Source organism: Myotis myotis, unplaced genomic scaffold (genome assembly GCF_014108235.1).
Source record: "Myotis myotis isolate mMyoMyo1 unplaced genomic scaffold, mMyoMyo1.p scaffold_m19_p_2, whole genome shotgun sequence".
NCBI lineage: Eukaryota > Metazoa > Chordata > Mammalia > Chiroptera > Vespertilionidae > Myotis > Myotis myotis.
In genome coordinates this window covers 156,765,021-156,787,511 of record NW_023416324.1, presented here as the reverse complement: position 1 = coordinate 156,787,511, position 22,491 = coordinate 156,765,021, and the positions used below count along the sequence as shown (strand labels likewise).

General features: G+C 43.1%; 2 protein-coding genes across 3 annotated transcripts in view; one reads left to right on the top strand and one right to left on the bottom strand.

Moving 5' to 3' along the window:
• CFAP91 (cilia and flagella associated protein 91) overlaps positions 1-6,390 on the bottom strand; it is a 60,416-nt gene extending 54,026 nt beyond the window's left edge. Inside the window, 2 exon segments of the mRNA XM_036350509.1 lie at positions 104-180; positions 6,189-6,390. Of these exon segments, the coding sequence (XP_036206402.1) occupies positions 104-180; positions 6,189-6,312 (201 nt within the window). The 5' untranslated portion in view covers positions 6,313-6,390.
• Positions 6,391-9,358: 2,968 nt separating this feature from the next.
• Positions 9,359-18,233, top strand: LOC118676749 (cytochrome c oxidase copper chaperone). Of its 2 annotated transcripts, none has more exons than XM_036351160.1 (3): positions 9,359-9,568; positions 10,961-11,077; positions 17,996-18,233. In XM_036351160.1, exons 1-2 carry the CDS (start codon positions 9,462-9,464, stop codon positions 11,043-11,045), a joined length of 192 nt encoding a protein of 63 aa, XP_036207053.1. In that variant the 5' UTR covers positions 9,359-9,461; the 3' UTR covers positions 11,046-11,077; positions 17,996-18,233. The 2 variants fall into 2 exon arrangements, with proteins under 2 accessions (XP_036207053.1, XP_036207052.1); XM_036351159.1 differs by having other exon boundaries at positions 9,361-9,568; positions 10,961-11,049; positions 17,996-18,129.
• Positions 18,234-22,491: the final 4,258 nt, after the last annotated feature.

The following is a 22,491-nucleotide window of genomic DNA, read 5'->3' as shown; positions in this document are numbered from 1 at the left end:
CAATTGAGCCACACTAGCCAGGGCGATAAATCAATCTTATCAGCACAGCCACACTAAATGGCTCAGGTTCATTAAACTGTCTTAGGGAATGAATTAGACCTACCAGTCTGCTTCGACTCAGGAATGCTTGGACATTTGCCTGTGTGTGGTCTTGCTCACTTGACACAGTAAACAACGGATCTGCAAAATAAACAATAAGGTAGTATAAGGAACAGAACGTATCTACTCCTCGTCTGAGAACAATGGCAAAGCAATGTAATTTCTTAATTGGAAAATAAACTAGAAAATTTAGATCTTGCCTAACTCCACAACAGCTCATAGCCCTGTTACTCTACCACAGTGAGAGTCTGTTAGATGCATTTCTTTTCTATGCATTCCAAAATCAGTTTATAGACCTGAATTAAAAAAAAAAAAAAAAAAAAAAAAGGACATATTCTCAAGCACCATAACCTAAACATGCTTTCTTCTATTCTATGAACAAACCAGTTTCCAGTCTGGGAAGCTCAGGAAATAGTGCAAGAAGAAAGAACACTACGCCCATTGCAAGGGACAGAAACAATAAATTTGGGCACTCTCATTTCAGTACACAGGGAAAATAGGAACTCTTAACAGTATGTCCTCTCCAAATGGGTCAACATGGTAAGAAAATGTCATTCTCTGATAAAAGATAAATAAGATCAGCTATCTTCAGAATTCACCCCTTAAGTTTACAGGTATGTTAATGACGGGACTAAGTTATTTCTCCAAAGTTCAACAACTGATTGATATATTGAAAATAGTATGGAGTAAAGGTAAATTTCTATTCATACTCATTTAAAAGATACCACCGGGTCTATGGTTGCAATTGTGTTATTCACCTGAAATTAGTTTAGCCTGAATAGCTTCTGAGTCTGAATAATAAATACTAAACCATTCTCCTCATATTCCCATAAGGAGTGTGAAGACATGATATCTAAGAAAGATTCTTGCCATCTATAGAAGATACTGCATGATTTGTGACTACACATTCTGCAACATATCCTACAACTGTGATCATAATCAGTGTTCAATAAGCAGTAGAGGGAGCATTTGAGGTCTTGATCCCCAGCGTATGTTGTCAGTTTGACTTAAATAAATTCATAAATATTCTCAAAATGGGGAGGGGGAGGGGGAAGGGGGGAGCAGTAGAAAGGCCTCTGAGATGCCCACGTAATAGCAGTCACCAGGTATCACTTGCTTACTCCTAGACAGTATTAAGTGCTTTACATGCAACCAGAGGCCTGATGCATAAAATTCGTGCAAGGGGCTCAGTCCCCCCCCCCCCCCCAGCTTCATCCTGAAGGTAGTCCGGAAGGATGCCCGGAAGGATATCCAGTCTAATTAGCATGTTTTTTATTATTATAGATATTTGACTTAACCTTCACAAAAACCCAGTGAGGTAGGTGCTAGGCTTCCATTTTATAGGTGAGGAAACTGAGGCTTTAAGAAGTTAGCAACTTACTATTTGGCAGTTAGGATTTGAATCCCAATCCTCTGGCTCCCAGGCTTAATAGTATAAAAAGCCCATGAATTTTATGGGGGAAATTGTCCCATGGATATCATGAGAGAGCCCCTCAGCCAATTTACCCATATTGTAGAAACAGTTCTAAAAAGCCCAGGAATCCCTGACTGGTTTGGCTCAGTGGATAGAGTGTCAGCCTGCAGACTCAAGGGTCCTGGGTTCGATTCCGGCTAAGGGCATGTACCTTGGTTGCGGGCACATCCCCACTAGGGGATGTGCAGGAGGCAGCTGATCAATGTTTCTCTCTCATCAATGTTTCTAACTCTCTATCCCTCTCCCTTCCTCTCTGTGAAAAATCAATTAAAAAAAACAAAAAAGCTCAGGAAGTTGTCACAACCAAGTAATGGTGAGAGGAAGTGTTTGAAATCCCAAGACATAATGACTACTTTTAGGGGAAAGTATAACAAACTGCAGATTCTGGGGGGAAATAAAAGGAGAAAAGAGTTCATGATAAATTTAGAAAGTATTTTTAAATAGTTTGAAAGCTAGGAAAGATGTATGTGTTTAAAAGACTTTAATTATCAGAACAGTAGTGTAGCTCCTAATCCATTGACAAATGTACAGATTCAAGGAAGTGACAAAGCATAGTGGGCAATTCAAAAGAGGCACATGATACACAGCATTTACAAAAAATGGAGGGAAATGCATACTGGTATATAAATGATTGGCAGTTAGGATTTATAAAAGAATCTTATATAATAAAAGAGAAACATGCAAATTGACCATACCTCCACTACACTCTCAAGCCATGCTCACCATCCATGCCCACCAGCCAATCAGAGTGACTATATGCAAATTAACCCAGCCAAGATGGCGGCCAGCAGCCACAGAGCTGGAACAAGCAGGAGGCTTGGTTGCCCCCGGTGATGGACGAAGCCAAGCTTCCCGCCTGCCCTGGCCAGCTGTGGGCTCCGCTCAAAGCAACAAAGTTTCAATTATAGAAGATAAATAAATCCCAGATACCTGCTTCCAGCCAGCCTCCACTGGGAGCTTGGGTGGCTGGGGGCTGTGGCCAGCCTGCAAACAGCCATCAGCCCCTCACCCAGGCTGGCCAGGCACCCCAGCAGGGACTCCCACCCTGAAGGGGCTGTGGTCAGCCTGCATACTGCCATCAGCCCCTCACCCAGGCTGGCCAGGCACTCCAGTGGGGACCCCCACCATGAAAGGGGTGTGGCCAGTCTGAAAATGGCCCTCAGCCCTTCACCCAGGTTGGCCAGGCACCCCCGCAGGACCCCTACCCTGATCCAGGACACCCTTCAGGGCAAACCAGCCAGCCCCCACCCATGCACCAGGCCTCTATCCTATATAATAAAAGGGTAATATGCAAATTGACCCTAACAGCAGAATGACTGGGAATGACTGGCCACTATGACATACACTGACCACCAGGGAGCAGATGCTCAATGCAGGAGCTGCCCCCTGGTGATCAGTGCCCTCCCACAGGGGGAACTCTGCTCAGCCACAAGCCAGGCTGATGGCTGCCAGTACAGCGGTGGTGGTGGGAGCCTCTCCCGCCTCCTCAGCAGCACTAAGGATGTCCAACTGAAGCTTAGGCCTGCTCCCTGCTGGCAAGTGGACATCCTCCGAGGGCTCCCAGGCTGCCAGAGGGATGTCTAACTGCCTGGTTAGGCCCAATCCCCCAGAGAGCGGGCCTAAGCCAGCAGGTGGACATCCCCCAAGGGGTCCCAGACTGCGAGAGGGCACAGGCCAGGCTGAGGGACCCACCCGAGTGCACAAATTTTTGTGCACCAGGCCTCTAGTGTCAATTATAAAATACCATAGAAATGTAAGGTATCTGAATTTATCTTAATTACTACAGTGATCACAAGAGTAAAATGACATTTAGTGACTATGCCCAAGCAAAGCTTTCTAGAGGAGCAAAAGCCTTGAATAGATAATTAACTACATTGAAAGGCCATTGGGTTTGAGAGATGGGGACAGAGGAAGGGTGAAAAAGCTTGGAAAGGTGCTCATATTTGTACCATTGACCCCCCCACCCACCCTGGTCAACACTTATCTTATTTCTCTCTTCAATTTTCAGCTAAGATATACAAGGACTCTATACAATTGGTGGTGAGCTTTAGGCTAAGAACTCATGTAGAGTGCCACCCCAGTCCCTATCATAGCAAAAGAAATCATACACAGCGACTCTCTATCAGATGGAAGAAGGAAGCATATACATTGCAAGCAGGGTTTGAGTTGCTAAATAAAGTATAGGATGCCCAGTTAAATTTGAATTTCAGATAAGCAAAGAATAACATTTTATATAAATACTAGAGGTCCAGTGCATGAAATTCCTGCACTTGGGGGCGGGGGGGGGGGGGGGAGGGGGAGGCTCAGTCCAGCCTGCACTCTCTTACAGTCTGGGACTCCTCGGGGGATATCTCACTGCTGATCCCAGGGGGATCGGGCCTAAGCCTGCAGTCAAACATCCCTCTCACAGTCTGGGACCCCTCACTCCTTACTGCCCACCTGCTCTCTACTCCTTACTGCTTGGCTCGCTGCTCCTTAGTGCCGCCATGGAGGCAGAAGAGGCCACCACCGCCACTGCGCTCGCCAGCCAAGAGCCCGGCTTCTGGCTGAGCCGTGCTCCCCTTGTGGGAGCACACTGACCACCATGGGGCAGCTCCAGTGTTGAGCATCTGCCCCCTGGTGGTCAGTGCACATCATAGCGGCCAGTCGTTCCGCTGGTCATCCTTGCCAGTCGTTCTGCCATTCAACTGATTTGCATATTAGGGTCTTATTATATAGGATATCCCAAGTATTGCATGGAACTAAAAATGTAAACCAAAATAGTATACATTATTTGCCTCAAATTCAAATGTTACAGTGTGTCCTATATTATTTTTTTTCTCTTCACCTAAGGATATGTTTTGATTGGTTTTTTAGAGAGAGAGGAAGGAAGGGGGGGGGAGAGAGAGAGAGAGAGAGAGAGAGAGAGAGAGAGAGAGAGAGAGACCTTGATGTGATAGAGAAACATCAATCGGTTACCTCACGTACACCCCCGACCAGGAATTGAATCAGCAACCTAGGTATGTGACCTAACTGGGAATTGAACCCACAGCTAGTTGGTTATTGGACAATGCTCCAACCAACTGAGCTGCCCAATCAGGGCAATGTCCACTCTTATATTTGCTAAACCTGCTAACCCTACCAGGGTGAAAGACCATAAGATCTAAGATACTGAGCAGGAGGCCTCGGCACCTTAGTTCTGACGTCCCTGCCCTGGCTATATTATGCTTCCTGTCCATGAATAGCTGTCAGGATGCCTGCTTTATTAGAACAATCCAAAGTTTGATTTAACCTATTCTGAGTGGACGTGGAAACTTTTAGTAATCTCTCTGGGGTGGGGGTAGGAGGAGGAATTACTTTTAGGGATAAAAGAAAGAAGGAGCTGAATAAATTCTTTGCCTGTCTTTGCTGAAGGAAGATGTCTTCCCTAGTTCCAAATTACCTTTGAAACAAATGTGGTGATGTGTTTAGAGGAGTTTACTAGATTTATTTTACAAGATGAAATCACGAGCAGGTTTCATTACACAGACCCTATAGGAAATGGGTATTCTATAGGATTCCCATCCAAAGGAGACCCTGGGAATCCCAGAGGATATATGATGTGGTTAAACGTAATGCAAGGTTCAGGTGAAGAGCCTGGGACTACTGAGGTAAAATTGGAAAAAGTCATGCTTAAATATGATAAGTTTTGTAAAATAGTAAATTCAATAATTTAATAAACATTTATGAGGCACCTAGCATATGTACCAGCACTGGAATAGGTACTGAATTGACTACAAATATGTCTAGAGCAGCGGTTCTCAACCTGTGGGTCGCGACCCCTTTGGGGGTCGGTCGAATGACCCTTTCACAGGGGTCGCCTAAGACCATCGGAAAACATATATAATTACATATTGTTTTTGTGATTAATCACTATGCTTTAATTATGTTCAATTTGTAACAATGAAATTGGGGGTCACCACAACATGAGCAACTGTATTAAAGGGTCGCGGCATTAGGAAGGTTGAGAACCACTGGTCTAGAACAAGAACTTAGAGAACGCAAGGGACTTAAGGTTCAGTATAAGAGACAGAACGTAAATGGATAATCAGGGCATCACAATAAATTGGGGCTTTAGTGGCCCAAAAGGACACCGTGGCCCTAGTGTATAAGCAATACTTTATTGGATAAGAATAAGTTTAAAGAAAAAGAGAAAACTAAAAACTATAGGGAGATAAACTGTCACTTTACCGAGAATGCCAGATTTGGAGGTGTCCAGTGAATGGCAATGGAAAGGTCCTTGTTGGGCATTTTATGCAGTTTGAGTGCGGGGCTGTTGAGAGACTCTCCAAGCCTGCAAATCATTGCATACTTTCCTTGTTACTAAAACTCCCAGGATGATCGCTTAAGGCTGTGCAAATTATCAGGAAGAGAGGATGGCGAAGAGTAGGGCGGCGCCGCGCCGCGCTGCGGGACGCAGAGCGCACGGACGGCTTCCGAGGAGCCCTGGAGGGCTCGGGGCTGCCCCCACCCAACAAGGACAACCGCGGGCCAGGGGTTTGTCCTTAGGCTCGTCTTTCCTCTTTCGTTCGCCCGTCCCACCGTCTTAGGACCCACCGCGTCCACAACTCAGGAGGGAGGTCTGGGGCACCCTTACCGTACAGGTAATCATACGTTCGGCTGCAGGAGACGTGGCCCTTGGCCCCCGAATTCACCTCGCACCGGGTTTGAGACCCCTGCTGCTTGGCCTGGGGCTCCACGATGGTCATGGTTTGGCTCATGGTGCCTCCTCTCCCCTCCGGCCAGCAGGGGTCCAAATAGGTACGCCGAGCGGCTGCGTGCACCGTAGCTATGGTAACCTCGGCTGGAACTGGAGGGTGAGGGGCGGGGCGAGGAGCAGAGGAGGCGGGGCTAGAATAAGGGGCGGGGCTCAAGAGGGACGGGGTCGGGGGTGCTGGCGTGGGAGAGAAGTGGGGTGAGAATGAGCAATCCGCCTTGGAGGGGAGCCCAGAGGGCGGAGGGGTAGAAAGGACGTGGAAGTGGCCGGAATGGGGAGGGGAAGGGAGGGGAAGGGAGGGGAGGGGAGGGGAGGGGAGGGGAGGGGAGGGGAGGGGAGGGGAGGGGAGGGCAGGGCAGGGCAGGGCAGGGCAGGGCAGGGCAGGGCAGGGCAGGGCAGGGCCAGGCCCACCTTACTTGCCACTACATTCCCGAGGTGGAGCCTCGAGCTTACCTCAAATTCAAATGTAACGGTGTGTCCTGTATTATTCAGTTCAACGCTGCAGGGCCAGAGGCTGCGGAAAAGGCTGCTCAAATACAGCAGCGATTTGTAACCTCCTTCGGAAATCCCTGGGAAATTTCAGAACCTTCTAGAGTGGTTGTCTCTCATTTCGGACATCCCCTTTTCGCGGGGCCCCTTCTGCGAGCTGAGGGATCCAGCTCCTGAACGCAGAGCCTTGGCGCTTCGAGCTCTGGTCCCAGGGCCACAGCGTCCGAGGGCTCCGTACTGTTGTGACTGTTCAACCGCACGCTGCTGCCATTTACTGACCCCTGGGCATTAAATCAACAGAGATCACGTACTGTAGGCACTTCCTCTGCTTTTTGAAACTATTTGTTAGGGGAAATTTTTTTAACATAGGCAAAAGTGAATCCGCTTTTAATAATGACCCCTCATGTACCTATCACCAGGAATCAACAATTACCAACATTTTGCCAACCTCATTTCATCTATTCCCTCCCCTCTTTTTGCTTGAGTATTTAAAAACAAAACCCAGACATTATTTTACCCTTAAATTAATCTGCATCTCAAACTGATACGGATTTTGTTTAAAAAAACTTAACCACCAATCTAACAAAATTAATAATTCCGTCATATCATCTAATACTCAGTTCCTATTCAAATTTCCCTGGTTGTGTCCAAGATGTCATTTAAAGGTTGGCTTGTTCTGATCAAAAGATAAGTCTTCGCATTGCATTTTGGTATGCCTCTTAAGTCTTTCATCCTAGAACAGTTATTCTAACACTTTCAATCATTTTATTACCTGGGATTCTTTTATAAAAAGAACTTTCTCTCACCAACTCATTGGTCATCCTAAAATATAGGAATCTTAGAGGAAAGACTGGAAAAATGCTGGATTCTTTCACTTTAATTAACACATTTCAGAGAAATGAGTTTGATTTTGTAACCTGGAGGCGTTTATAGACTTAGATTTTGGTTAGACCAGTCACTGTAATGGCTTCCTTTTTTATTTTGATGCAATTAACTTTATCAATTTATTTACTTGCAATTTGTGTTTTTCAAATAGGTTGTTCCTTCCTCCTAGGTGTAAAGATCATCTCTTCCACTATCGTCTATCAATTTCTTAGTTTCACCTCTCACATGTGGACCTTTAATGCATCCAGTGCCCCTCCTTTTTTTTTTTTTTTTTTTTAATATATTTTATTGATTTTTTACAGAGAGGAAAGGAGAGAGATAGAGAGTCAGAAACATCGATGAGAGAGAAACATCGACCAGCTGCCTCCTGCACATCCCCCACCGGGGATGTGCCCGCAACCCAGGTACATGCCCTTGACTGGAATCGAACCTGGGACCTTTCAGTCCGCAGGCCGACGCTCTATCCACTGAGCCAAACCGGTTTCGGCAAGTGCCCCTCCTTTTGATGTGGTGTTTAATTTTTTCCAATTAGCTTTCTTTTCCCTAATGATTTGTTGAACTGTGTTATTGTATATTATATTTCCAAGAGATGTTGATGTTGATAGTTCAAGAAACACCATTTGAGTGGCAAGATACTAAACAACAGGAGTGAACACCTAGTTGAAAGAACTGATAATGTAGATAAAGGTATATTTAGGAGGACATAAGAGCAATGTTTTATATTATTAAACATACTAATCCCATAATGAAGCAAAAATCATGCTTATTAGAAGTTTTTAGAGGACAAAATGGGAATGGTTTTAGTAACTTGGAAAATACGAATATAGAACCTAATTCCATTCAGCACCTGACCACCTGGGTTCCCTGAACTAAATCTCAGAAATACAGAAACAAACTTTAGTTAGGTGATATTGAAATTTTGATTACCCCAAATATCTATCATCGGGTAGTTATTTGAATAATGCCACAAAGTCCTGCTTTAAAAAATAGTTCAGTCCCTTTGCCCAATAATTCTCAGTAAAAAAAAATAGGAGTGCACATTGTATTGCAAATAACGTAGGACAACAGTTTACGTATCTACCTGAATTCAAGAAATGTCAAAGGAAGGCATTTTGCAATTTTATTAAACAATATACTGTACTTGTCCTGATTGAACAATTCATACTGAAATCAAATTAGTAGGAGGGAGCTATAGACATCAATTAACTGCGGATTTAAAGTGTATGGGGTGAGGTATGGGTGGTAGGGAAAATTTTTTTCAATACTGTGGAATGTCGTTGTTCAGTGTCTTTGTCACTCGTCTTTAACTAGGTCAATGAAAACAGGGCAGAGGGTCAGGAAGAAGGCAGTGCCCATCCTGAAACACAGAGAACTAAGCTCTAACTCCAAGGGGGCCGGCTTTCAATAGTGTGCTCTCTCGTTTATCAGGGACAAGACGTTTCACTTCCTAGGGCTTCAGTTCTCGACATTCGCGGTAGGTGGAGGGCTTGAGCGATGTCTGATTTCCTCATTCTTGACCTTTGTGAATTGTAAACTCTGCGCGCCCTTTCACCTCGCCTCTCTGCGCCTGCGTCAAAGAGGCGTTTCGGTGACGTCATTTAGTCACTTCTGCGCATGCGTCCTTTTGATCCTCCTTCTCCAGCGCCCAACCGTCTGAGAGAGGCAGGACTTCCGGTCTTTCTGGACCGGATGCCGGAAGTGACTGCGAGCGAATCGGCGTTTGCGGAGGTTGGGAGCGTTGAGAGTCCCTGTACCTAATAGCTGCTTTCATCTTGCAAGATGCCGGGTCTGGCGGCCGCAAGCCCTGCCCCTTCTGAGACGCAGGAGAAGAAACCGCTGAAGCCCTGCTGCGCCTGTCCAGAGACCAAGAAGGCGCGCGATGCGTGGTCAGTGCGCGGCCCGGGGCGGGGCGGCCGGGGGGCCCTGCGCCTCCTTCCGGCGGCGTTGCCCCCTGCACCGCCTGGGGCGGGTCCTGGCCCTCGCTTACCGGAGCGGCGCTGTTTGGGGTTATTTGGGCCCCGTAGGCTTCGCGGTGGACTGTGCTGTTGTCTGAGCTCGCAGCTCGGGTGGGACACGGGTGAAGGGTTAGGAGAGAGGTCCGATTGACCCGACCTCCCTTCACTCATTTTCCCCCAGGAAGGGTTTTTGAACATAACTTTAGGTCGGAAGATGTCGAAGTGGGTAAATTTGCTACTTGATTTAAAGGAGCTTTAAGTTAATGGAGACATGCCAGTAATTGCTACTGACTATTATAAAAAATTGAGCAAAACCAAAGAGTAATAATTTTCTGGTAATGCCTACCAAATTTTAGACATAGTAGGACACGGTACATTCCTTAACAGTACTAAAGCGTCCCTCCCCCGCGCCCCCTTAGGTAGATCATTTAAGTCAGTTTATAACTGTTAGGAGACATTGTAGTGTTCAGGAGAGTACCTCTAGATTACCATCATTCTACAAAAGCTTTTGTTCGTTTTCATTTTATGCAGCCTCTCTTGTGGAACAAATCTTATTAGGAATTTTCAGATGTGAATGTACACTTCCCTTCAGCCCCTTTTTTGTCCTTACATAAAGGCAAAGAAAATATAAGTGGCATAATGAGGTCAATAAGAGCTGTAGGAGCCCAGTGCTTTTTTGTTAATCCTTAGTACTTTGCAAATAATATTGTGGAGGGAGAATTGAAACGGGGTGTTCAAAACAAGTCACCCCAAGATATGCTTCTGTGATTTGCAGGTTGTTTTGAGCTAAAGGCCATGTTAGCTGTGGCCTCAAGAGAATCTGCCTCCCCCCACACACTCCCCTTCCCCCTTAACTTCCTAGAAGAACTTGAATTAGGGGCCTTGCCTATAAGAGATGATCAGAAATAACTTCTTTTGACCTATTTATGGGGCAGGACAAACTTATAAGTATTAAGTATCTGCTTTTACAATCCTGCAGTGACCTTTTAAAGCCCCCACGGCACCTTGCCTCCTCCCTAGCTCAGGATGTCTTCCGTACCCATGTTCCCTTTCTGTCTCAACTGCTCCTGCGTGCGGAGTCTCTGGCTCTTATGGATGCAGGGTTCCCAATACCTCTGTATGTATTACATTTGATTATTTTCTCTTGCTAATGTCTCAAGCCTATTGGATTATTAGACCAATCAGAAGAACATTTTTTGAACTCCAGCTACATTCCATCAGACTATGTTCTGCCTCACTCCACATCACTATTATGCATGCTTACTTACTGCTAATATGCTTAATGGCTACTTTGTTAGATAACAAGTACATTTTGTTTTGTAGCATTATTGAGAAAGGAGAAGAGCACTGTGGACACCTAATTGAGGCCCACAAGGAATGCATGAGAGCCCTGGGATTTAAGATATGAAATGGTGAGCATGGTACTCTCTGATGGGGAAGGTAATACATAGGCTCATTGCTTCAAATTTCTCTATTGCTCTACAGATTTTGCAGTCATTGGGCAACATTTTATCTGAAAGGTAGTTTACCTGTTTAATCTAACATGCGGAAATAGCACTAAAAAATAACTTTTCAGTTTCTAATGTAGGGAGTAAGTGACGCTAATAAATTGAGAGGTATTGGGTGGATTTGGGAAGGGAAGAATTTAGCTTTTAAGAAAGGGCTTTACCAGGAATCATGGCTTAGGAATTTCATAATATTTAGCTGTGCTTAAAGGAACTAAAGGGAAAACATTCTATTCCTTGTTTCTAATGTTGTGAGTCTTTAATAAGTGATTTTAAACAGAGAGTAGGCAACACATGAAGTATTGCTTTCTGCAAAACAAAAATGAAATTTTTGCTGTTTCTCTTTTGTACTGTGCTTTATTCTAATAACTAACCCATTGTATGCCATAAGCGTCTATATACGCAAGCGGCAGACCTTCCCCACACGCCATGTGTGTCTATAAAAAAAAAATGTTTTCTCTAAGTGGCAGCCCTGACCAACTTTAAAATCATTTTTCCTGAAAATTTTCAGCTGAAAATATTCAAGAACACCAGAATTGTAATATATTTATTTTTATAATATTCATTACAAATTGATTTTTTAAATTCAGTTCAAAATATCGTGGCGTGTGGGGATGGTTTTCATTTTGGATGCGTGACAGTTAACTGGTTAAAACTCAGACCATTTTTTGAAGAACTTTGAATCTAAATTTTAATGCTGAAGGGGACCTTAATAAATGATTTTTCTTTCATTTGGAAGCTCTTCAGGTAGCAACTTGACTCACTCCTTCACTTCATTCAGATCTGTTCAAATACCTCCTTGTTGGAGAGGCTTTCCCTCAACATTCCAGCTAAAATAGCATCCCTTACCTGGTTGGCAGGCTCAGTGGTTGAGCATTGACCTATGAACCAGGAGATCATAGGTTCGATTCCCAGTCAGGGCACATGCCCCAGTTGTGGGCTTGATTCCCAGTAGGAGGTGTGCAGGAGGCAGCTGATCAGTGATTCTCTCTCATCATTGATGTTTCTATCTCTCCGTCCCTGAAATCAATAAAAATATATTTATAAATAAGTAAAATAACATCCCTCCCCCATCGCTGTATCCCAGCCCCATCCAAGAAACTTTCTGTGATAATGAAAGCGTCCTGCACTTGCACTCTCCAGTATAGTAGCCACTAGCCATATGTGACTGTTGAACCCTTGAAATGTGAGTACTAAAACTGAGGAACTGTATTAGTTTTATCTAATAAGCACATGTGGCTAGTGTCTACTTTATTCTTAACACCATTGCCTGCATATTATGTAGTTATTTATCATCTGCTTTGTTTTACTCCAACTAGAATATGATCTCTGAGAGAGTAGGAATTTTCTGTTTCACTGTCACATTCTCAGGATCTAAAACATAGTAGGTGTTCATTAGAGATTGTTATTAAATGAATAAATAAAAGAAATTAAATCCTATAAGTATGAAATGATTCCTGAGATGGGTTAGCAGGATCAGAACTGGAACCTGTCTCCAGGCAGACTCCCTCTGCCCTTGGCTTTCCACATCACACCACCACTTTTAATTTAATAATGGCTGAGAGATAATGCCGCAGCCCATACCAATATAACAGTAATAGAGAGCCTGGCTTCTTTCCCTTTCACCTCTTTCCTGCCTCTTTGGAATTTCACATATGGCCAGTGTTCCTCATTGAGCTATAAAAAGGAGGATAAGGAACTTGTCCCAAGTTGATAAGAAGTATCACTGTATAGTGGAAAACATTGTAGGCTGAAAGTGCTCAGGCTTAATTTTGGTTCTCCTGATGTCTAGCTTAATATGTTTTATTTCAGCTACATCCTCTCTGGACTTTACTTTTTGTTTTGTTTTTGTTAATCCTAACCCAAGGATTTAAAAAATATATATATATTTTTTTTTTTTAGGAGAGAGAGAGAGAGTAGAAAGGAGGGAGGGAGGGATGGGGAGAGACAGACACATTGATTGGTTGCCTCCCATACATTCCCCAACTGGGACTGGGGATTGAGCCTGCAACCCAGGAACATGCCCTTGACTGGGAATCAAACCCAAGATCTTTCCGAGCTTGGGCTGACACTCTAACCACTGAGAGTAACACTGGCCAGGGCTGGACTTTACTTTTTATTGATAAAAAGGGAACCATAATAAGTTTTTTTATTTAAATATGTTATGGTATATCTACTCTGTGTATATATGAAATACTAAAGTGGCTTTTAGATTAGATGGTCATGGTGAACTGTTTTGTAAAATAAGTAAATTTGAATGGGGATTGTGTTCTTAAAAAGTATAAATATACCTATTGATTCTTTTTAAAGACACGGAATCTCAACACTTGTACATGGCTTTTTTGTTGTTAGTATACACACATCCAGAGGAGAGTCCTGAGACTGAAAATACACCTCCCTAAATGGAGGGCAGGGAAACACCAAACGGAGAGGCTGGCCAATCCAGTTTGGTAATTAATAGAGTTTATTAAGGGAAACTTACATACAAGGCCTGTCTGGGGCAGCTTAAAGATGAAATAGATCCCTATACTCCTGACAGGTGCCAGGAAAGCATATAGGGTAAATGGAGGCATAGGTACAGGCACGAGTGTGTGAATATTACCAGGTCAGGACAACAACCTGTTGCAGAAACCTGCACGTAGAGGGAGGTCAGGGAGGGGTCCTGGTTTATGTCAGAGTGAACATCAATTAAGATCAGACATCTATAAGGGGACTTTGCAGAAAACAACCTCTGTTCTGGCCCAGATGCAGCTTGCGGGACAGATGGTGCTCACATCATGGAACAGTTTCTCCTCCACACTTGTTCATAATCTAACTCTCTTCTTAGTCAGTTATGTAAGCTGTTGGCTAGGGCTGAACCTGCCTTTATAAAAAGGGTGATTTTAGAAAATGCTAATTTTAGGAGCACCAAAAGCTTTTCTTGGACTTCATATAGATCACAGAGGTAGTACAATTGTTACAAGTAGCATATATTCACAAGGACCAGGAGATACCAGTTTTCTTATGTTATTGGGACAGAGTTAGAGTGATTCCTGTGTGTGTGTGTGTGTGTGTGTATCCCTAATATGCAACTAGACCGAACGGCAGAACAACCGGTTGCAATCATGTGCGCTGACCACCAGGGGGCGCACGCGGAATGTGGCGGGCGTCAGCCACAGTGGGATGGTGGAGCAGGTGAGGTGGTGGGGGGAGGGGGCACCAGACCAAGACCAAGGCAGGACACTAGTTGCTGTCATTGGGGCGAGCCTCTGGTGGTTACTGAAAATTCTTTGCTCCCGTGCTGCAGTCCCACCCGGCGCTCACACCTGCTGCCAGCTCTGGTCCCGCTTGCGCCCGCTGCCAGCACCCAGCGCGGCCAGCACCAATCACCCCTCAGGGCTTATCTACCTCCCCCTACTCCTGAGGCATGATAAAAACTGGCAGCCGCCTCTTGCACCCACTGCTGGCGCTGGCCCCGCTCGCAACCGCTGCCAGCGACTGGCACTAGTCCCAATTGTTTGGTGACATCAGTGTGTGCAAGCGGTGGCTGCTGGCCCTGATCACCCTGAGGGTTTCTCCACCTCCCCCAGCTCCTGAGGGGCAATGGGGCAGCAGCTTCCGCTCGTACCCTGATGACGGTGCCAGCCCCAATCGCTCTGTGCCATCAGGCCCCAATCACTCCGCACCATCAGTGGGTGCAAGCAGGGGCCAGCGCTGTCAGCGCGTGGGAGTGGGGCTGCCGGCAGACAAGGGACGGGGGCTATGGCAGGAGGGGCCAGGCAGGGGGCGTGGAAGATGGGCCGAGACCCGCCCCTGTGCCCACCACAGCCTTGTGGCCCACAGTTCCTTTAAAGGTGCACGAATGCGTGAACTGGGACCCTAGTCTATACTAATAAAAAGAGTAATATGCTAATTAGACCAGGAGACCTTCCAGACAAAGCCATGGTGGCAGGGCCGAGGCAGAGGCGGTTAGGGGCGATTAGGCCAGGAGGAGAGGGCAGTTGGGGGTGATTAGGTCTTTTGGGGAGACAGTTGGGGATGAGCAGGCCTGCAGTGGGCAGCAGTTGGGGGCAATCAGGCCGGCAGGAGGCAGCAGTTGGGGGTGAGAAGGCTGGTGGGAGGGGCAGTTGGGCGTGATGAAGCAGGCAGGCATGTGAGTGGTTAGGAGCCAGTGGTCCTGGATTGTGAGAGGGATATCCAACTGCTGGTTTAGGTAGTTGAACATCCCCCCGAGGGGTCCCAGATTGGAGAGGGCGCAGGCAGGGCTGAGGGACACCCCCCATGCATGAATTTTGTGCACCGGGCCACTAGTTTGTCTATAAAACAAAATGCAAGAGCTTTGGACCTAGAAGATCTGGTGTTTAACTGGTTGTGTGGTCTTGGGCAAGTCCTTAACTTTCTGAATTTCAGTTTTCTCATCTGTAAAGCAGAGATAATAATACATGACCAAACGACTTTATAGAGTCGTTGTGATGATTAAATGATATATGTGTGAATAAGCTTTGTAAACTTGTCAAATAGAAACCAGAAAGGAATTCCCCATATCTTGGGAGCTGTGGCTAGCAAACCTTCAGTTGGGGTCTGTTGAATATATGACCTAATAATGTATTTTTGAAATCTGGTTAGAAGAGCAATCTGAATCCACATAGGGCCCTTCGAAGAATTTTGGAAGAGGGACAGGTGTCCGATTTCCCTAACCCCCCTGGGGAAATGGAGGAACAGTGAAGTCAAAAAGACTTGCTGAAGTTGAGTGGATAGATGGTGTAATTAAAATTAGAGTCTAGGTCTTTTTTTTAATCCTCACTTGAGGGTATTTTTTCATCGAAATCTTTTTGGTATACAGGATGTCACTTCAACCAACTGAACCACTAGGTAGGGCACTTTGCACTTCACTCCTTGCACTTAATGAGGCTTTATTGCCAACATATTCACTTTTAGGATTGCGCATAGTCTTGATTTATAATCTGATAACTTGATTATGAATGCTAATTAGACCTATTGTTGAAATGCATAGGTATATAACCAGGTCATTGGCTGTAGGGGAAAATCCAGCACTGCTGTCTGCACTGTTATAAGATTAACTTAACTGAATTCATACCTCTCAGACAGTTAGACCACATTTTTCTGAGGATAGCTTTAAGGGAAAAATATTTTTGCAAACAGGTCTTCCCAGTAATGAGTATAAACATTACAAATTTAAAAACCTTAGTAGGTATTAATGTTATATCCTAAATAAGGTAGGTCTTAATTGTATCTTAAGCCCCACCTTAACGTAGGTTGGAACTTAATATAAAAGTAGGCTGCATTCAACCAAAGGTGTAATTTATAATCTACCTGCTGAGGCATATTTTCCTAAACTCACAAGCTTGGGCCCCGATCTGCACCTGTTAGTTCAGAAACTCCTACCTAGATAATTTTCAAGTGTGTCCCTCTTTAACAACCAGTGGCTTAAGCTGAAGGGATAATTCTAAATAAAACTATGGAGATTTAATAGTAGTAAAAGCTGAGACTTGAAAACTACTCTTAAGAAAAATTAGGTGTGTGATGGTGGTGATTCTCAACACTTCCTTCTGTCTTATGACTGCTGCTTTTACTGAAAGAGAACTAGAGGAACCTAGAACCTGCTAAAAAAAATGTGAACGGGAAATAGCTAGTATATTTCTGCCTTTAGGATTCAGAAGGAACCGGGAGAACTCATTTAGGGGGCTAAAATCATTGAAAGAAATTAGAGGACTACCATTTAGTGGTAGTGATAATCAGTATTTATTAAGTTTAACTGAACTTAATAGTAGGTTGAAATATACTTAAAATATGCTGATTTCATACATACATGCAGCTAGTAATGTATGAGAATATGATCCTGAGAAAATCCAGGAAAAGGGTTATTTCTGCTATTCAAACACTTATTTATTCAATAGATATTTATTGCTTAAGACCCTAAAAAAATGCTAAGATGAGAAGAACAGGATCTCTTCTGTCAAGAACTTTACACCCAAAGATATAACCAAGAGGTTTCCATATATGATATTCAGTCAGTAGCAAATGAGGTAACAGTGTTTGCTATGGACTGCTATCTCTTGAATGTTGAGTAGCTTCATTTTTGGTTTTCTTTCCTGCTCAGGCCTTTCCCTTAACTGTATTTTTCCTTTGAGCCTTTTGAAAATTGATGGTTTAGATATTTTATTGTTGATGAGGCTTATCTTTTCTAAACCAAATACAGGGACTAGCTAGATGAGGGAAGCACTTGCATTGGACTTGAAGATTTGGCTAGATTTCCCAGATTACTTAGCTACCTTTTTAGCATTGTTCTCTGTCTTCTGGGATAAGGATTGGGGGTAGGAGTGGAGGTGGGTGAGAGCTGTCTGGAGAGAAGCCTGGTACTGCCTGACTAGACCTGCAACCCTCTCCTCTATTACTCTCCCCTTTTGATCTTTACAAATGGATTTCAAAAGGGTTACCCTTATTTTGCCCTTGGGATGAAGTGAGTAACTTTCCACAGGAAGTGCCTTGTATGTAGAGCTGAACTTCTGCCTTTCGATTTGTACATCTTTGCCAAACATACTTGAATCAGCAAGGAGGGGTTTGAGTATCTGTGAAAATAAACTGCCTTAGCTTTTTGGGGAAGGTATTTTTGAGAAAATATGTAGTTTTACATCAACAAAGACTTGTGAAGATTAAACTGTGATGGATTGAACCGTTTCAGTGATGTTTTCAGTTAGGCAAAACTAGAATTTTAAAATGTGGGCCTTTTATTCCATGACTGGTTTAGAATAATTGTGGTAGTTGGTTAACGGTACTTAGCTGAGTTTCCTAACTCCATAGGCCTGGCATGATGTTTGAAATCTGACTTTCTAAAATAAATCTTTTTCTGTAGGTGGTCTGCTCTGTGAATGAATAATTTCTGAAGAATGAAGATGATTTAATAATTTGGAGAGTTCTTTAATGAACTTTCATAAATGGTAAAAGTATAATTTATTAAAAAAAAAAAAAAAAAGGAAATTCCCTGGTTAAAAATCTTTAGGTGTGTTTCTTTCTGTGTTCCTTACATCGTCACACATTTACTTACTTATTTATATTAAAGCATGTAGAATAAACAAATCTTGTAATATAAATTTCTTACATTGTGTCATTCTGGGAACTCTTGGGTATTTGTTGTAAGGAGAAAGCAAATACTGATGTCATCTAATGAAATATTCAAAATCAGTACATGGAAGTAAAAAATAACCTTTTACCAATTTGGAATGAGGATGGTAGCCATTATCATATCACTTAAGGTTCTGTTTTTTATTTTTAACTTTCTTAAAGGCAAGAACTAGACAAGCCTTCAGTCTAGATATTTTATTTATTTATTTATTTATTTATTTATTTATTTATTTATTTATTTATTTATTTTTGTTAATCATCGAAGGATATTCCATTGATTTTTTAGAGCAAGTGGAAGGGAGGGATAGAGACAGAGAAACCTCAGTGTGAGAGACACATTGATTGGTTGCCTCCTGTATGCGCCCCAATGGGCCAAAGATCAACCCTTCAACTGAGGTACATGCCCTTGATCAGAATCAAACCTGCGATCCTTCAGTCGATGCTCAATGCTCTATGCTCTCACCACTGAGCATGCTGGCTAACACCAGTCTTAGTATTTTAAATTCATATTGTTGTCCATTATTCTCTCTTTTGGGAAAGTAATTTGTTTAAGTTTTGGAGCACATTAGGATGCCTTGGCTTGAAAGATCTCAATTGCTTGATGCCGCAACCTTCATGGCGAGTTCAGGATGACTTGCAGGAGGGCTGACGACACAATGAGTACACTATACAAGAAATATGAATTTTGAAGGCATTGGGGGCCCCGGTGGAAACCTCTTGCATGAAGAGGAACACTGAGTCTGGGTCCTGCCCACTTTTATTCACTTTGAAAACACATTTGCCCTTTAGCAATACATACAGGCAGGTCAAAGGTAAAGTTTGGTAAGCAATGTAAGGATTATCAGGTCAGGAAATCACCTCGAGCCATGGCAGTCACAGCAGCAGCAATCTTGTGTTGATTCCAGCCCTGTTGGGATCAAGGTCCATTGGTCTTCCAATGTCGTCTTTGCACTTTCATGCAAATGTTTGTTATGCTTCGGCCTCTGGCAGCTTGACATAATCTATGTATGGTTATTAAGATATTTTTATTGATTTCAGAGAGAAGGGAGAGGGAGAGAGAGCTAGAAACATCAATAAGAGAGTCATTGATTGGCTACCTCCTACATGCCCTCTACTGGGGATCAAGCCTGCAATTTGGGCATGTGCCTTAATCAGGAATCAAACTGTGACCTCTTGCTTCATAGGTTGATGATCAACCACCACCACACCAGCCAGGCACTAGTTGCATTTTAAGATAGACTAGGAAAGCCGTGGGCAAACTACGGCCCGCTGGCCGGATCCAGCCCGTTTGAAATGAATAAAACTATTGAAAAAAAAGACCGTACCCTTTTATGTAATGATGTTTACTTTGAATTTATATTAGTTCACACAAACACTCCATCCATGCTTTTGTTCCAGCCCTCCGGTCCAGTTTAAGAACCCATTGTGGCCCTCGAGTCAAAAAGTTTGCCCACCCCTGGTCTAGAATCATAAGTTTAATGCCTAGGGACCAGAGAGTGTTGTCTCATTAATTGGAGCCCAGGCCAGAGGCTGAGTTAGTACAAATACAGTGCTAAGGAAATAGCTCTGTGCTATGCTGTAGTGACCTGGAATAAAACAGTGTGTTCACTCACTATAGCAACCCTGTTCTCTTGTTAGTTGCTTAAGGGCAAATGAAGCAATGGTCATAGTCTGCCTTTTAAGTAAATGGAGTTTCAACTCAAAAGAGACTGAGGAACATAAGAGAATATGTACTGTTTATATGTCATTGTATGATGGGAAAATTGCCTGTTTTATAAAATAAAGCAGCTGAATTAAATTATTCCTTAGGATTCATTCCTGTTGATTGAGAGCATGGCTTTGAAGTGTGACAGCCTTAGGTTCAATAGCTGCCTGTGTGACCTCAAGCAAGTTATAACTTTGGGTCTGTTTTTCTCATCTGAAAGAAAAAAAGAAAGTAACAGGGACAGTAGTAATGCCTAATTTGCAAGATGGTGAGTACTAATTAAAATAGCATATATAAAACATTTGGCAGAGTATTGAACATTTAGTGTTACTGTCATTCTCTGATTCTGTGTTCAGATTTTCACTTGACTATTTGAATAAATACTTTTATTTCAGTAAGCACTTTAAAGTTTTTAGAGCATTGAAGAAGAGAATCTTGGACTCCTAAAACATATGAGCCAACTTTTCACCCAGGACGGATCCCTGGCAGGTGATTGTCCAGGCTGCTTGAATATGTCCCGGGACTACAGAAATTAACATCACCCAGTGTTTATTTTTGATGTATGCTGTTTCTATGTGTTTATATATTTTTTAAAACAAAAAAAAATCATTTTTCTAAGGTACATATTTTTAATGAGATGATAATAGTAATTGCCTTTTTCCCTTCATACATTTTACCATCCGTGAGTAGTTTTACAATATGATTTGTGTTGGCTATGTGTAAATCCATTCTGTGGCTTATTTAACCAATTTCCTATTGTTTGCACATTTATTCATTAAACAAATGCTTTATACCAGTGGTTCTTAACCTTCCTAATGCCGCGACCCTTTAATACAGTTTCTCATGTTGTGGTGACCCCCAATTTCATTGTTACAAATTGAACATAATTAAAGCATAGTGATTAATCACAAAAACAATATATAATTATATATATGTTTTCCAATGGTCTTAGGCAACCCCTATGAAAGGGTCATTCGATCCCCAAAGGGGTCGTAACCCACAGGTTGAAAACCGCTGTTTTATACATTGCCTGCTGTATGTCAGATACCATTCTAGGAATTGGGTCTTAGTCTTGAATAGGATATATACCAAATACCTAAATTATTTCTGATTTGGGGGGGAGGGAGGAGGTGGGAGGTATTTTGTTGGTTGGTTTTTATGGAAACAGGAAGAAATCACCTGAAATCCCACCAGCCTACAACAGGACCACGTTTTGGTGACCTTGGCATTCTTCTCTTTATTTTTTTTTTACTACTCCATAATAACACTGCAATGGAAGTTTCATAGGAAAGTCTTTACAGATATCTTCTAATCACTTAGCCAAATAGGGGCCAGAGGCTGTGTAAATTTTCAAGGCTTTGAGTACTGCCTGCCTGATCTCTAGAAAGGGGGTATCCACTTGTAACTTAGTATCTGAGGATGCCTATTTCCTAAAACTCTTAGCAAGGTTAATATTTTTCAACCTTTGCCAGTTAGATATGCTCACCTGATTCGTAAAGGAGCTAAAGCAGCAATTGCCAACCTTTTGGACCTCATGGACCAACCACCAGTGGTGCGTGGACCACTGGTTGGCGACTGCTGAACTAAAGCACCCTTCTTGACATCTGCCGTAGTTAAAAACACATTTTACAAGACCTAGTGTTGAAGTCTTCCCTAGTGCTTAAGTCTTCCCAAAGATTATGGGCAGCATTCTACTAAGAGATGTCACCACAGTAATTTGAAAAATGAAGAATAGCTTTCTAGTAGGTGACTACCACATTCTGATGTACCTTTGCCAAGCCCCTGCTATTCACAATAATTCCCAAATTCTTAAAAAAGACATATTCAACTATTCTCTAATTAGTTCTCTTTATCTAACTTTGAACTGTTTGACATGAAGGATTGATGAGAGCAGGACCATGTCCCTAGGCAAAGCCTACCTTAGGGTAACTACACCTTCCACAGGTCTGATGTGAGGGTGATGAGAAACTATAACCCTGATTTTACATTTAAAATGAGAGGTTTAGGAAATTGCTCTGGTCAAATATCTGGTGACCTAGAGATGTATCTTGGTCTTGAGAGTTGAGGCCCAAGTTGTTTCCTGTACCAGGTATCTAATGTAAACATAGTCATAGTTATACATTCATTCTGTACCTATTTTGTGAAGGCCTAATATGTGCAAGGAGCTGTCCAAGGTGTTGAGTATTCATGTGTGAATCACGTATATCTTGTCCTCAATGAGATGAGAGGTTATTTTTACTGAGGACATACATTATGCCAACTATGTGCTAAGTAGTGAATAAAGCTTAGTAAGATATGGATCTGCTCTCAAAGAGCTTATAGTCTAGTGGGTATCCTATCTAATAAAAGACAAAAAGGCTAATTGACTGTACCTTCGCTACGCTTCCCATTGGCTAATCAGGGCGATATGCAAATTAACTGCCAACAAAGATGGCGGTTAATTTGCATACTAGGCTCCAAGCGGTGGAGCGAAGCCAAACGTACCCGAAGTCTGCCGAGCAGTGAGGCCTCACGGCCCCAGG